At 31.5% G+C, this 16,989-nt stretch overlaps 2 protein-coding genes across 2 annotated transcripts; one reads left to right on the top strand and one right to left on the bottom strand.

The window, feature by feature from the left end:
• Window positions 1–5,086: 5,086 nt before the first annotated feature.
• Window positions 5,087–6,541, bottom strand: LOC9319472 (transcriptional regulator SUPERMAN). The gene has a single exon (XM_002883359.2). The coding sequence runs from the start codon at window positions 6,042–6,044 to the stop codon at window positions 5,430–5,432; it is 615 nt and encodes a 204-aa protein (XP_002883405.1). The 5' UTR covers window positions 6,045–6,541; the 3' UTR covers window positions 5,087–5,429.
• A 9,806-nt stretch (window positions 6,542–16,347) lies between these two features.
• LOC9319471 lies at window positions 16,348–16,763 on the top strand. The gene has a single exon (XM_002885504.2). The coding sequence runs from the start codon at window positions 16,458–16,460 to the stop codon at window positions 16,701–16,703; it is 246 nt and encodes an 81-aa protein (XP_002885550.1). The 5' UTR covers window positions 16,348–16,457; the 3' UTR covers window positions 16,704–16,763.
• The last annotated feature ends 226 nt before the right edge of the window (window positions 16,764–16,989 follow it).

Below are 16,989 nucleotides of genomic sequence, written 5' to 3'. Positions count from 1 at the left end.
AAGTACTCAATCCGTTATTTTATAAGTGATGTTTGAAGTTTTTAATTTTGTTTTTAAATAGATGATGTTTTCAATTTTTAATGCAAAATTAATTATTTTTTTATCGGTTTTGACGATTTAAATTCTGTAGATTATTTTTTTATTGGTTGATTAGATAATAAATGATGTTTTAGTTTATAAATAAATAAAAATTAAATGAATTCTTAATCTATGTGCATTCACCTAAAACATCATTTATAAAAAAACGGATGGAATATTAATTATCGAAATAAGCATAATCAGGTCCTCTTGTATGTCAAGTATGTACACCATTATGTATATTTAGATAAAGAAGTGTTGTCATTCATTTTCTATAAGCTCAGGATCATTAATTTTTTATAGGATTTCGAGAACATGTGAGAATCCTACTGACTTTGGAATATTCACTAGTGAATTATAACAGACGAAAACTTTTGGACCACAGCTCATCGTCCAAAGCTACATTTATTTCTTTTATCAATAACAATTTTTTCACAGAATCCGCACGAACAAATATTCTAAATTGGGATGTGGATAAAAAAAAAATTGGTCATCGAAAGCAAATTTTTTATTTGATTTTCAATATTTATACGTGCATGTGTGTTTGGACTTGCGGGTGATATACATTAATACAATAATATAATAAACTGAAAGAGTAGTGTGTGTATATATGATTACATATAGATATATAATATTATAAAAATATAGAGATATTGATCATCTTCTTCATTAAAGAAGTCACATGCAATCGAAACCTTAAGAAATAACAAACTCATGAATGCCTGTAAATATCACTGGCTATTTGCCTATTTTCGTCTATTTTCACACTTATACATTCAATGCTGTATTCCATTTGCTTGTAATTTAACTAAGTCTTGGTATGAATAATTGGGTATGGGACTTGGTTTCTCTTCTTTCTGTACATAAATGTAAAAGTTCCAATTTAATGAATTGTTCCTAAAGTCAAAAAATGAAATAAATGAATTGTTCCTAAAGTGGCTATGATAAGAGAGATTATATATGGGCTTTGAAGCCCCAATTTAAAGCCCAAACTAAATTTAGTGATGACCAAATAGAGGGCAGTTTTGTTTTGTTTGTGAAATTTATTAGTCAAATATGTCTTTGCTGTGAGGGGAAAAAGTGGTAATGAGACTGAAAAAAAAAAGGAAGAAGAGGAAATTTTTATAGAAAAAATGACAAATATACCTAAAATCCAAAAATCATAAAGTTTTGATCGGAAGTGGAAGACCTAACTGCCTATGCCATTCATCGACTTAAAATGAGAGAAAGAGAACCAAATTGTGTGTGATCAATTGTAGATCTTCATTTGTCATTTTCCCACATTCTGATGGTAGGTACTCAAATGTTAATTGTATAATACGATTTATATAACCTATTTAGCAGTGATATATACACAAAAATTGTATGAGTAATTGTAATGATACCCCGAAAGCAATTAACAATTTAACATATCTATGATTGTTCACATAGTTAAAAAAATATAGCTTGATGACCAAATAGAATGTGATATTCGCCTAACTTGTTACTTAATTTGTTCATCAACTTGTTGTTACTTAATACTTCCTACGAAAGTATATATCACTTTTATTATTAATACTACGTCTTGGTATTATTATTACCATTTTGTGCCCATGTCTATCTCCACTTTCACAAAACTAACAACAAAGATGAGCTTATCCTTTGTCTATTTGTCTTTACAATTTTCTATGTGTTTTCATTTTCTTATGACGTCATCATTATCAAAGTCATTCAATGTGATGGCCTGAGCCTCACGTTGCAGCCCTAAGTGCCCCTTTTGGGCTCTTCTTTTCCATCTGCTCATTTATATATTTACTTGAATGTACAATGTCACACTATGGTATAAACTTTTGATTATTATTCATGACTTTAATTACTGACATGCACACATGCATACATTATGTGAAAAGATCTTGACATCACTTGACATTATGTACGGACTATATAGAGCTTTATTAAATATAGTCGGGTTAGTAGAGATGGATGATAGATATATTAATATATAGTGGCTAATGTGCCTGTAGAAAGGCTGAAGTATATAGTGGCTAATGTGCCTGTAGAAAGGCTGAAGGGAGATGCGAAGTGTGTGGAATCCTGCGGGGATAGCTATTGAATGTTATTAATTAGTTTCATTGATCTGTTATAATTTTTGTCTCAAAATATATTTCTCTAATATATATATATATATGTCTCAAAATATATTTCTCTAATATATATATATATATGCTTTTTGTAACGATTTTCTTACAACTAACGATTTTATAAGGGACTAGAAATATAACAAAATTTGGATTTAAGTCATGCTAATGGTTTGCTATTTCAAAAGTGTCAGAAAACTCAAATTTGAATCTGTCTTAAAAAAAATTGTACTAAGCTGAGTTATCACTAGTTATTAACTTATTATATATGTAAAATAATGCGGAAACATATCCGAAAATTCAATGAATTTAAAACAATGGTACTGATACTATTTTATTGTCGAGTCGATTTAAAGTCCGCTTTTGTTTTTTTTGTCAACAATATATAATATGCGGGATTAAATCTGGACCAATATATGCGGGATTTAAAATCTTTTCTAAGTATCACTCATTTTAGAATTATTGTACCATAACACTATTTTTTCTTTAGAAAAAAATGTAGCATACACAATATAAAAAATATTGTACCTGTAAGAAAATAGAGATGAGTCTAATTAGATGAAGATATTAATAATTAATAATAACGGTGCGTGCACATTTGAAGTGGCCGTTGTTTGAGTATGTGAAAAAGTGTTGAGGAAAAACTTTAATGCTTTTCAAGGAAAGTAATAATTTGGTGGAGGAGTTTGTACTGTTTAGTTATGTGTAACGCTTAGAACTGACGAAAACATAACTTACTATAAAAGGAAAGCTCATCATGCCATTCAAAACCCAGACATTGTCGGGAACATGCAAACCCTCAGGTTTTGGGGAATACCAAACTTCCAGCATATATACCCTCTTGTCCAAATCCAACTATGGTCACATACACATGTGTTGCGTATCTGTGTTGTGATACAAGATATTTCATTATCTTTCTATAGTTGTGTATGATTTGTTCCGTACGTGTTGACCTTTTCAAACCAAAAGAAAAGTAAAAAAAAGACAAAAAGATTAAGGAAATAAATGGCGATCGAGTAAATTATGACATGTTTACAGTTTTTGCACTCATGAAACTGAAATATGCTTTGGGAATTGTTTTCTAATAATGATTTGTTACCCTCAGTGCAATGATTCAGTCAAAAAATATAAATATTCTTACAATTAGTCAAGATCACACGCAAACACAGTTTCTATTCAAACCGTTCAGATTTGAAAAAATTGATAAATTACATACAAAAGTCAAAAACTAATTAACAAAAAATGTTCTGAGCGTCGAGAGAAACTTTGCTCATCGTCGTTCGGGATTTGAAGAAACTAAAAGCGCCTTTTTTCTATTCACAAACAATAAAAGTCTTGACTAATGGTTATATATATCTAATTTTATGTTTACCCATGTATGTTTGATAAAACTCACCATTTTTTGAATAAACTGACTACATCCTATTAGTGCTTTTATTTTAAATCATTTGCAACTATGAATGTAAACATTAAACTGCAGACAGAACAAATATTTTACTTGTGTTTCGGGTTTGTGACTTTGAGTTGATATTTTTTTTTTACATAAACGCTTAAATTTTCTTATTGTGTGAAAATAAAAAATTTATATACATGTAAACGCAAGATCTAATACAGACATAGTTGCAAAAGCTCCTTATCAGAAAAAGGCATAATTGTAAAAGCTCATAATCCATTAATGATATTGATATATGTGAAGATTCATACTCCATCGAATGACACTGTTTTTTTTTTTTTTTTTTTTTTGTATTTCTATATAAATACTATTTTGATTCATAGAAAATGATATTATTCTATGAATCAAAATAGTATTTATATAGAAATAAAAAGAATATTGAAACCCTAATTAGTACACGAAGAACTACTAACCAAATGGAAATTTATATTTAAGGCTTTGAATGGTTGTCTAGTATGCTGCATGACCGGACTAAAATCGAAACAGTCTGCACTTAATTCATCATTCACTATTGCGGACTAGTATGCACTATTACAGATTAAAAATCTCCATACTAGTATGCACTTGAGCGTACAACTCCATACCATCATAAATTCACTGTTACTCTGCAATTTTTCATTCCACTCCCCAAAAACTCCATACCATCATACAATTGTCTGCTCCATACTACAGTTTGATATTTTGCATACTAAAATATTGGTATGCAGTGTCCAGTCCGCATCATATGGACTAACCATTCAAAGCCTTAATATCTGTTTGGAATCTTACTAGCCCGTCTCGGGTAATTGTTACCTAAAAAGGTAGGTTAGATGTGTTAGTTCGAAGGAGTTTATTTAGTACAACATCCAATTTGCTTGAGAATATGATCGGCATATATATAGCACTATATATGAAGTTCGAATTTCAAGTGTTGAAAATAATAAATCGTTCCAAGGTAGAACTCATTGATTTTTTTTTTTTTTTTTGTAACAAAGGTAGAACCGTAGAACTCATTGATATGTTTTCACTTTTGCATATATTTGGCCTTTGTATAGGAATTCAGTTTGAAGTAGCTAGCTAACTTAATTTGAACTAGATTCGACCTACAAGTTCCATTACCGTATACTAGCTATGAAATATATGGATTGAACAAGTACATTAAAAAGAAAGTCTACCAAACTCCCTCTACAAAAGATCAACTATGTTTTCGGCTAAAATAATAATCATTCCTTTTATAAAGCTTGATGTTTTGTAGTTTTACATCAAGCTTTTAGTAGGTGTGTAAAACTACAAAACATCAAGCTTATAGTAGGGTGTGTAAAAAGATCTAATATACTAATTATATTGTTATTATCGAAATTTGTGCAATTATATATACTACTATATAGGCTGCACCAGTAAATATATATTAAATTTGCACACAAACGATAAAAATAAAACATCAATCTTCATAAAACAAAAACAAAAAGCAAACTAAGTCTTAACATATCAATTTACATGAAACGTAAGGACTAAAATATGTAGAAATTTAAATACGATCGAGGAGATAAACAATTATTACGGAGACAAAATTGTATCCATTGTCATACATAAAACGGTAGTAAGCGCATAAATATTATATAACATCTAACGCAAGCTTATAGCTTATACTATAATCATATAATTGACTATATATAACGTTCTACTAATTAGCAAGCTTAGAGAATTTCATATCGATGAAACTAATTAACCTTTGAGAAGCGGCATATCTTCTAGAATTGTGAACTTCAAATCCTTTTAAGGATAAAATTATTACCATCTAATTAAGCGAAACCCAAACGGAGTTCTAGATCCAGATCTTGCTCCGATTCTTTGATCAAACCAATCTCAAGCTCCAAGCTAATGATATCATCATTCCTCAAGATCTTGCAAGCATCTTTACTGGTGAACCTTTTAGCCTCTCCAGCCTCCACTAAAAGAGAAGATTTTTCAGTTTCACAAGCGTTTTCTGGTGTATGTTTTGACTTGGGGCTCAAGGAACGGACCAAACCTGGCCTATATCTTGGTGATGACGGAGGAGAAAGGGTTGGAAATAGGGTTAGAGGAGAATGGTGAGGAGGAGGAGAGGTTGCCATGGAAGAGTAAGAGTAATTAGGGTTAGGGTAAGGAGGAGAAGGTGTTGAGGATGATGATGAAGACTGTTGTAATCTGAGTCTGGCTCTGTCTCTTCTGTGAACATTCATGTGACCACCAAGTGCTTGAGCCGATCTGAATTCCCTTTTGCAGAAGCTGCAAGTGTAGGATCTGGGTGGCCATGAAAACCCTAGAAGATACTCATGATCCTGTTGGTAATTATCATAATCTCCATAGCTCCATGGTGAAGTTCTTGCACGGCCATAGAAGCTGTTCCTCAACTCTATGTTGTTTGATCTCTCCATATGTGAAAGCTCTTTCTTTTTGGCTATGGTAGATAAAAAAAATTGTGAAGATAATTAAGATAGTACTAGTAATGATTTGTGGCACATCAGTTTATAAAAGAAAAGTGTTTGTAAGATCTGAAAAGATGAACTCACTTTTTTCCCCTGGGAAAAATCTAAGATCTATGTCTGTCTGTCTCTTAGAGAGAGAGAGAGAGAGAGAGATATAGAGATGAGAGAGGTGTGTGTGATGATAGGGTTGGGGCTCTTTGGTGTTAAGACTGTGAAAGAGACTGATTCTTGGACGCATTATCAAAGCCCCATATTAGATGTAATAAAATGAAAATTAAAAGAAAAGGTTTAATTAATGTTGGGGGCAAACATGTATTAAGCGAGCTTTTCCATGATTTGATTTATGGAGATGACACAAGTTAATTAAGTACATCTATTGCTTTCATTAAATGATATTACACCTTTAAGTTTCGTGAAAATCAACAACCAATTTTGTCTTCAGATACCATTCAGTGATTTTAAATTTATGCTATCATGATTCATAGATTTAATTAGTGTTATCTATAAAACACATTCACAATTTAAACGAGACTTAAAAGATGTATAGATTAAAGAATAGCAAATTTGTAAGAAGGATATTAAAGTTAATATTGAGAGTTTGAACGGCTACAGTTCGCATAATTTATAGAGAATACTCCCTATATAATTCTCAAACAATTTGTCACAATGAAAAAAAAAATCCACTATAAAAAATATCTCAACATAAAATATGATTTTCTTGAAAAAGGGGGAAAAATAAATAATAGAAGGGCATGGGAAAAAGAAGTAGAAATGAGTGTAGGATTTAACTTTACAAAACAAAGAAAAAAAAAAGTCGCAATTGTCTTGTAACCATGTTATCTAAAACAAGCACTATGAATTTTTATATACATTCTGCAATGGCTAATAAAGTTATCGTTGTTTGGTATCGCGATCAAAACATGATGAAATCATAGATTATCAATCTTTAGTAAAACCAACAAATTTAAAGACCAACAAATATGACATTTCACAGCAGTAGATATCATGAGAAAACACTATTTTTAATCATAATTTTCTCTTAAAATAGTAGCTAATATATGTTATTATTCTAAATGGTAGAGAGGAAAGAGTGATGGGTGAATATGTAAAAGATGGGAGTGTATAAATAAGGAAAACCTCGGCGAGCAAAAGGACATATTATATCAAAAGTTTTATACCAAAAATGGAAAAGTGGATGTTCCTTTCTCCCATTTTTTAATATATTTATTATAGAATTTATCATCTATATATTAATCCTCGCTATAAAGCTTTCCTCGTGAGCCATATCTTGACATTTGTTTGTTAGCAAATCAAAGATAACGACACACATTATTATTAGACTTAGGTCTTTAGATTTTGCCTTTCCTCCAAAGTTTTATATAATACTATATAGATTCATACATTGTCCCTTTCTTTTGTTTTATATAGTTAATATATCACCATGTGTTCTGGACCAATTCCTTTCAACATGTGTTGTGTTTGCTCAAATTGTGACCCTTTACTTGACATTGATTTCATCGTTGGCACATTTTTATGTTTAATTCTCAGTCACTTAATTATATATCTGGAACATCCTATGGGAGGAAATTATATGTTTGAACTAGCTAAATTTTCCATTTTATGGTTCTAGAGGAATCTGTGAGGTATATAATATTGAAGGATCTAAAGAAATTTGAGGGACACATTAGATGAATTGGGAAATGATTCCCATTGATATCAAGAGATTTGTTTTACAATATATCCAACCCGAGTCGACCCGATCTTGTGTTTAATTCCATTAGTGTTCTAAAATTTAAAATCGCATAAATCCGGGAGGGCAAAAAAAAATTGTTTTAGAAATTCCTTAAGTAAATTAAATTGAAAATATGGTTTACATATCGATTAATCTCGTGAAATCGAATGTTAGTATGTTTGAACTATTTAGATAAAAGATTTACAAGGGATTGTTCAAACTTCAAAGGCCACAATGCAAATAGTTTGGAGGAACCGTACAAATACAATTACAAAGCTCAACATTCACCAACGAGGAAAGTCTCATTTATTACACATCCAACTGCTTCATATATATCCACCCAATATAAACACATTTCACAATTGTCGAAACACAAGAAATTATGTAACCATCTCGCTACTTTTTTTCACTCCTTACTCGTTGAAATCCAACTTTTGTTTATTACACTTCAATGATTGAAAAAAAAGAAAAACAACTTTGAAAAAAAACAAATAATTCAGCTGAGATTAATATTCGTATAAATCTTGTTTTATCTTCTACATATGCTACTCAAGACAAAAATAAATATTTCACCGTATAAATTGAAAATAATTCATAAAAAATCTGACCTCCTAGGAAAAGTGCCTTGATTAGTTATTCACGTCAGGAAGAGTATCTACTGAATAAGTTAATATAACATACTCATACAGAATGATTAGACTCAATGTATTGCGGAATTAACCAATGGATTTCTTAAGGTCCTCTGACTTGAAATTAAATCACTTTATACATTTTTTTTTTGTCAAGATCCTTAAATTTTTATGATTTTACAACCACGCAAATATAATATTGTTCTTCTGCGTCGTAAAATGTCTCTCAACTAAAAGTTCTATACCAAAGTTATTCACATGTGTAACCTGTTTGCATGACACATGCCACATCTAGTGGGACGGATTTGGGCTGTTTGACATATACTTAGTTCTGATTTTTTTTTTTTTAATAAAGAACTTAGTTGTGATCTTCATACCATATATTTAATCTTCATACAATATATGTATTGTACGACGCTAATCTATTTACAATTAATAGTAGGTTCTAAAGGATGAACATGTTCAGGTGGATCTTTGACGTTTTTTTCTACGAATTTTCAATGAGCTTACTAATAAAATAATAATTAGATAAACTAATGAAAAAAAAATTGCACTATACATGTTTTTTTCCCCTAAAATAAAGGGAATAAACTAAATGATAGCCAAAATAAAATAAAGTTACTATCTTGCAATCAAATAAAAGATCGATTTATTACGAGTCTTATAAAAATTGCCTATCCATAGTACATTTAAAAATTGCATGACTCTTTCAGTCTTTCTACAGCATCCAATGAAAAGAAATGGAGAAAAAAAAAACGATTAAAAGACATGTCACACCACCAATTTAAAAAAGAGTATAACAAAAGAAAAAGTTCCCCGTATATTTCCAATATTTTTCGGTTTGTTACCTGGTGAATGAAGTGAAAAAGATGGGAAATTTTAGGACAGAGAGAGTGGAATTAGACAAAAGATTCTGCCAAAATTAGAAGATGATATCTCTCATCATCGATAGGACACATCCAACGGCTGAAAGAGAAGGTCTAAAAGTCTAGTGGCCTCTCTTTTTTTCTATTTTGTTTCGTATTATTATTTCTCTTTTATTTACCATTTGTGAATAAAGGGCCTCGATTTACTTATAGCTTCCTTGATCGAAGTTGCAGAGTTTACTCGCAGTAGTTCAACACTTTATTGTTTATTGCATTAGCCCCTTCCCTACGTGTTTTACATCATCACTAATTTTTTACTCAAATAACTATTATTCTTACTTTATTATAAGACTCATTATTGTTTATTTTCTTACAAAATTGTGAAAGTCTCTTTCGTGAATTTGAATTGAGAAGTTTTGTTTTTATCATTTTCAACATATATTTGGCTTTCGTGGTAAAAACTTGTGATTGGCTGTCACATTTCACGTCAAGTTTTGTTTATTTTTTTAGTTTATAAAATATTTTTTCTGTTCTTTTCTTTGTCTTTCTTTTTAGGTTTGGTTGAAACCTAAAGAAGTCAAATGGAACTATACAAATTGGAATGGTCGTATTGGTTGAAGTGGAACCGAATAGAAGTATCAATTTTGTTCGGTAACCAATACAGAAAAAAAGAACATGATATATCTATTTTGAGCTAAAGAGTTTTATTTATTTATTTTATATATCCTAAAACATAGTCCTTCTGTTACAAAATAGAAAATATTTAAGGTAAAAGCATGTATGTTAAGATAATTTGTTTTTCCATACAAAAGTATCATTTATATTCATTAAAAAAAAAGAATTCAACCAATCATAAAAAAGCAGCTTATAAATTATCACAAGTGATTAAATACATTTAAATTTATATAGAAATTTGCAAAACATTTTATTTAAAATATTAAACAAAACAAATTTCTAAAACATCCTATGTAATGAAAGAGAGGTGGGGCTAAATTAAACCAAATATATATAAACAAACATATATAAGGTCTAAATGGTAACTGAGGAATCTGGCTGAATTTTTAGTGATTTTCAGCTGAATCTGGCTGAATTTTTACATTTCTAAATGGTAACTGCTGAATCTAGCTGAATTATTTTGTGATTTTTGGTCCCATCTGTCAAAATAATTAAGACTTTAACTGAAAAAATATCATCAAATAATTATGAATATTAATAGAGTACAAAGAAGATATCTAAATAAAATAAATAAAATCATCAAATGGTCTAATTAATTGTTATACTAATAAATAAATACTAAATTATCTAAACTTATTACAAATATAAATAATTTTTGAACTATTAAAAATAGGGGCTTTTGCAAAAATGCCACATTTTCAATGTCATTTTTCAAAAATACCCCTTTTTAAAAACCTTATAAAAAATGCTCTTAAAAATATAAGATTTACCCAAATATGTATGTAATATTATTAAAACATACACAAACTACATTTCTATGTATCTAAAATCTTATAAATACTTTATAAATACCTTATAAATGCATTTTAAATACCTTTAAAAACCTTTAAAATATCTTGTAAAACCTTAAAAATCCTTTAAAATAACTTGTAAAACCTTTTAAAACACCTTATAAAACCTTATAAATACTTGGATCGAGTCTTCAAGTAGTAGTTACAATCCATAAGTACTTTATAAACCTAATAAAACTTTATAAAAATTTCAGATTTAAAAGGGGCATTTTTGAAAATGGACATCTAAAAGGGACATTTTTGAAAAAGGGCAAACCAAAAGGGGTATTTTTAACAATTTCCCTTAAAAATATGTAAATAATTAATGAAAGAAGCTTTGTCAAAGCATTATTGGAAGATTAATTTAAAAAATTAACATGATAATATAATAAGATTATATAAGGGAGACTCACAAAAATGCCCCTTTTTCAATACCCCTTTTCAAAAATGCCCTCTTTGGATGTCCATTTTTAAAAAATCTATTTTAAATAATATTTTAGCATAGGTGTGAGTTGTTTTTATGAAATTTTTAAAATTATTTTAAATTATCTAAAAATTAATAAAATTATCCAAAATCATCTATAGTTATCCGAACATGAATTCTCTTCTTGCCTATTTTATTAGTGGTTTTATGTATCTGAATTATTCATATATCGCATCTGTATAATCTGATTTATTTTAAAATATAAATTTGATGTGTAATTTTTGATAATCCAAAATATATCAATTCGATGTGTGTACACGTTATTATCCAAATTTTTACCAGAAATGACTGTATCTACATATTTGTTGGTATTAAAAAAAACTGTTGAATCTGGCTGAATTCAGCTGAATTTAGTTTTATGCAAATGGTGACTGCGGAATTGCTGAATCGGGCTGAATGTTTTTTTGATGTTACCATTTAGACTCATAATCTCTTTATTTGTTAAAAGTATAATATAATCAAAATCAAACAAAACAGACTATTGGTAAAAAAACAGTATCATGAGTCTAATGACTATATATAGTTTTCGGTAAAATACAGACTATACAGTATTATTTCCAATCATAGTCATAACAAATTTTTTACTTTCTCTCCTACATGAATTCGAGTGGCGTCGCGTGACTTTGATACAAACCATTATGGTACGTGTGTCTTTGTCAACTGATTGAAAATCATGCGCTATAACTCAATATTATTGTAGTTTAAGAATTTCTGTGTTAATATATGATGACTTTTTTTTTTTTGGGTAACCCATGATTTTTATTAAAACTTTAAAGGCCTCAGGATGAGGAATGACAACCAACAAGAAGAGAAATGCATTAAAAACAGCAACAAAATCTGAAGATACCACATAAGAATGGTATAAAGAGAATCGAACAACAAGAACGATTTCAATAGCTTCTTGAAAGACTACAACCATTGTAACCCGAGAGGTTACAAAATCTGCATCAAAGGCAGATAACACCATTAACCGGGAGGAGGATCCTTGCAATACTAGTGTGGCTTGAACATCCAAACCATAGGAGGGAACTTTGGGAAGACAAAATGCTCCATTAAGGAGATACAAGGGCACCAAATACTCGACAGATTCAATGGGGGATAAGTATAAACTATTTCAACTATTTAGAACTTAAATTTGATTTTTATAAAAAGCTTTGGGCCCGCTTGACACTTCTATTTCTACTTCAGATCCTGTAGAAAAAATCATGGGCTCAGTCACTGATGGCTATTGGGTTTGGGCTCATCGATTGTCACCAAAATTTGTGAGCTCAATATCAACTTTTATTTTTTTGGGCAAATTAGTCGGCTCAACATCAACATGTAACGAAATTTAAAGTAGAATTCACCTTCAATATTAAGGTTTTCTGACTACCTCACCTACCAATTTTATCCAATGGACAAATTAGCAAACAAAAACAGTTTCTCATGCCCTTTTTTTTTTTTTGTGCACAAAGATTTTATAAATTAAAATTCTCCAGCCAAGGGGGAGAAGGTTACAGGCAAAGAAATCCAAGCCAACAAGGCTACCATCATCACGGCAACATAAGCCGAGCAAAGCACATAAACGCCGAAAAAGCAAAGATAGATACAAGCAAATCTAACACTCAAGCCAAAAACATTATCTTGGCGTCCTTGAACCTTGACAATATTAGAAACTAGAAGCGAATAGACGCCATGGAGAACAAAGAACACCAAAGGTGATCGAAAGTTCGAGCTTGATTCTGCAACAAAGGCAGAGAAAGCACGCCGAAAACCGGCTGAAGGAGCAAAGGCGACATAGCACCAAATTGCATAGCCTTTGGAGATAACAGAGAGCGAAGCCTCTGACCTTCTTTCACATACAACGGTTGTCCGCGCAACACACCAGCAACGGTACAAAGACCAAAACAGTACGAAAGAGGATAGTGATGAAAGAGTTCTCTCCTTCGAGAAGGAGGATGGTGAGAAAGATCTCTCCTGGCCCCGACAGAAGGAATTTTGGTAACGGGGCAGTTCACCTGAACTATAATGAAAAGGATGCTCGACGAAAAATCTCCAGAGGAGCAAAGAGCCAAACGCAATCACCAAATAACTTCGCCACATTAACATGGGCTGGGAACAGAGTCGCACAAGACGGGAAGCAGCCATGGAGTGCAAGCGGTTGAGGGAAGCAGCAGACGAGAGCGGCGAGGGGAAGACCAAGCCGGCGACGGCAAAGAAATAAGATGCTTGAGGTCGTGGACTGGGGAGAGAGGGAAGATGCAGATAGATGCACTTGACTTAGGCCCATTAAATAATTAACCAAAATCTGGCCCATTATTTGCAAGGCCCAAACCAGGCCCAACACATGAAACCCTAGGGTTGCTCCAGCGACGAGAGAGAGGCAATGGCTGCGGCTGAAGGGCGGAGTAAACACCAGATCTGGATAAAGAACACCAGCTTGAACAGAACCAAAAAACGTGGAAGAGGACGGCCAGAGGAGGATGGCGGCAAAAAGAGCACCGGTGAAACTCGGTACAAGAGACCGAGCCCTTCGAAAATCCACTGAGGAGGGGACATGAACAACTGAAACCAGGAGAGATGTGGTGGTGGGCGAACATGAACGCCAGATCTGAGAAGATCCATGGTCACCAGCACTCAAGTCCAAGCTTTGCCGAGATGGATAGAGGTCGGCATCTTCAAAAGAGGAGCCCACGGAGGTGGATGGATGGATGGAGACGGGTCTTCGGTGAAGAACCGAGAATCAGAGAAACGCAAGGAGACACCGGATTTCAACTCGGTGAACCGTCTCCGGCGACTCTGTGCGAAAGATGAAACGAAACAGGAGGTTCTTTCCTGAAACCAAACTTGAGCTAAAGAAGAAAGAGAGACGGAAGAGCTACAACAGCACCAACAGGGATAAAGATCCCGACGCCGGTGAGCCATGGCTTCACCGGCGTCGGAGGTTTCTCATGCCCTTTATTCTCAATTTAACAGCCAAATCGATATTAAATGTATCAATAATTTTTACTATCGAATCTCTGAATATCATCCAAATTTTATAACCAACTAGTCAAGAATCAAGATTTCATAAAACATTATCGTTACACTAATGAGATATTTTCAGTGAAATATAAACAAATCAAGAAAAAAAACATCAGATCTATCAAACACACATAGAAACCATAGAATTCAATTAAATCAATAGAGAGATAAGTTTGGGGAGCAAGCTCTTCCACTTGCACAGAGAATCACAGAGGAAAGAGACTTTAACTTTTGACCACTGTGATTTCTCTCTGCAAGCGAAAGTACTTAGTCACCAACACAGGAAGATAGGTTTTTGCTTTGATAAATTTCGTTTTGGAGAGGAAGGTCTAAAGAAGAAGAAAGGGTTTATATAGGGGAGAGGAAAATAGGGTTTTGGGCTGAGATTACGATGAGACCGCCGCTTTAAGTTTTGTTGACTTTTTTTTTATGCTTTGTTCAGATTCGAATCTGACTGTCTCCAAATAATTTTCCTTTTTCAGCTATAATTTAAGGATTTTATTCCTTTTATTATTTACTTGTTAATATTTTATTTGTATTATAATGGTGCTTGGGCAACACGATTTTTTTTTTTTTTACAATTAGTTAAATAATTTAATGGGGATCGAGGGATCAAATATCATTTTTATATTAGATATATTATAAATATTATTTTATACTTGAAAATTATTAACGGTGTTCAATTATTTTCAAAGGAAATAATTGAATTTCATAAAAATTATCATCATTTTTTGAATTCTCCTATACTTTTTTTTTTTGGTAAGGGAGGGGGAGACAATTATCTCCCACCATTTATTAAATTAAACTAAAAAGAATTATAACTGTACTAGACGTGGAAATTCTGTCCCAGTCATATCTTCTAACATAATCGAACAGACTACATCAGGGCAAGAGTCAAAAGAATGAAAACCTAACTGCAAAGAAAACGCATAGTTCGCTAATCCATCTGCGAAACGATTAGCTTCGCTATACACGTGAGAAACCCGGACTATTCAGTGCCTTGATAAAGAGTCATGACACAAACGTACCAAAATAATTAAATGCCAAAATAATTACCGATTGTATTTCGTCACATGTTTTTTACACTTCTAGCAATGTTTAGTTTGAGATAAGAAAAATATCACCTAGTTGGAAGAAACTATAGATCTACACTTCTCAGAAACTTTAAATTCCCATCAAACTACATTTACGTAAAAATAATGATCCAACAACTTTGAGGCAACAAAAACAAGTATTTGAAAGTTATATCTTATTTATGATCATGAATTATCTCATCGCTATATGGTAGTGGTAGTGTGAAAGAATTAAATTATGCTAAATCTAAGGCAATACGTTTGATCTTCTGTAGAATCTAAAAAGTAAAAACAATATTGATTTCAACTTTACTTCAAAGAAATATCATCAATTTTGAATTGTCTTATATTTGATTAGATGCCAAAAATCTAAATACCTTGTTTGCCTAACATTTGACTTTTTTTCTTTGTCACATGTTTTTAACACATCTTTTCTAAACATGTTTAGTTTGAGATAAAAAAAAATCAACGAATTTGGAAGCAGATATAAAACTACACTTCCCTGAAACTTCCCATCAAGCCACCTTTATGTAAACATAAGCATTGAATAACTATAAACATAAGAATTGAATAAATTTGACCAAACCAATTTATATATTTTCAAAATATTAATTCAAAAGCTTCCTTATAATTTATACCGATCTCTTTGTATTTTATAGAGATTTCTTGTAAACAAAGTTGACCGATGTCTTTACTCAAGTTTTTACAGTCTAACAAATTGACCAGCCTAACATATATATTTAAGAATTATATTGGGTCTATGCATTTGATCTATAACATCACTACATACATCATACATGTCAACAGTCAAGATCTCTCCGCAAGATAATAGTCAACAAAATTCAACAAATAAGAAAAAAAACAAATTAAAAATCCCGTTGTAAACTTTAAATCAGTTCCCTCTATAAATACAACATCCCCACCATAAAAACTCTTCACCAAATAATTCAGCTTCTATATTCTCGGGTGTAAAAGGATTTAAAACCCCAATTCATTCATTCATTTATTAATTCCTTTTTACATTTTTTTTTTGAAAAAGATTAATTCCTTTTTACTTTTACATAAGAAATATGAAAAAATCTCTTGCATTGATATTCTTATTAAACTTTCTTCTACTGATGGTGGTACACGTTCCGGCAAACGAAGCGGTAAGGTTTTTACCAAAAGAGCGTCTTGGCAATTTACAGTTTCTACAAAAAGGTGAAGTCACTCCTTCTAATCCTTCTAGCTGCACACATATCCCTGGCGGCCACGGTCCGCCGTGCCCTTTCCAAGAACGCCATTTCGCTGGCCGCGCCGCAGTGCTACAACAATGACATGAATTTATCCAACTCGTACAACCATGTTCATAGCTACACCTGCTCATAATTTAGTGATTAAGTTTCGAAGTATATATATATATATATATATACATATATATAAAATACTTTTCTTGTTTGATTCAACTTTTCTTGTTTTGTTATTCTTTTATTACAAATTTATTTTTAATTTTGAAATTGTAAATATAAATTGAAATCTACTGTCTAATGATGAGTGGAATGTCATGTATATATCTCTTAATGTTATACCAGCTAAGTTATATATACTGTAAATGTAAAATTG

The sequence above is a fragment of the Arabidopsis lyrata genome, assembly GCF_000004255.2.
Source record: "Arabidopsis lyrata subsp. lyrata unplaced genomic scaffold ARALYscaffold_3, whole genome shotgun sequence".
Taxonomy (NCBI): domain Eukaryota; kingdom Viridiplantae; phylum Streptophyta; class Magnoliopsida; order Brassicales; family Brassicaceae; genus Arabidopsis; species Arabidopsis lyrata.
The sequence above is the reverse complement of the archived record's forward strand: the minus strand, read 5'-3'. Positions and strand labels throughout refer to the sequence as shown.

Coding starts and splice junctions, on each gene's coding strand:
- LOC9319472 (XM_002883359.2), bottom strand. CDS start 6,044: ATGGAGAGATCAAACAACATAGAGTTGAGGAACAGCTTCTATGGCCGT.
- LOC9319471 (XM_002885504.2), top strand. CDS start 16,458: ATGAAAAAATCTCTTGCATTGATATTCTTATTAAACTTTCTTCTACTG.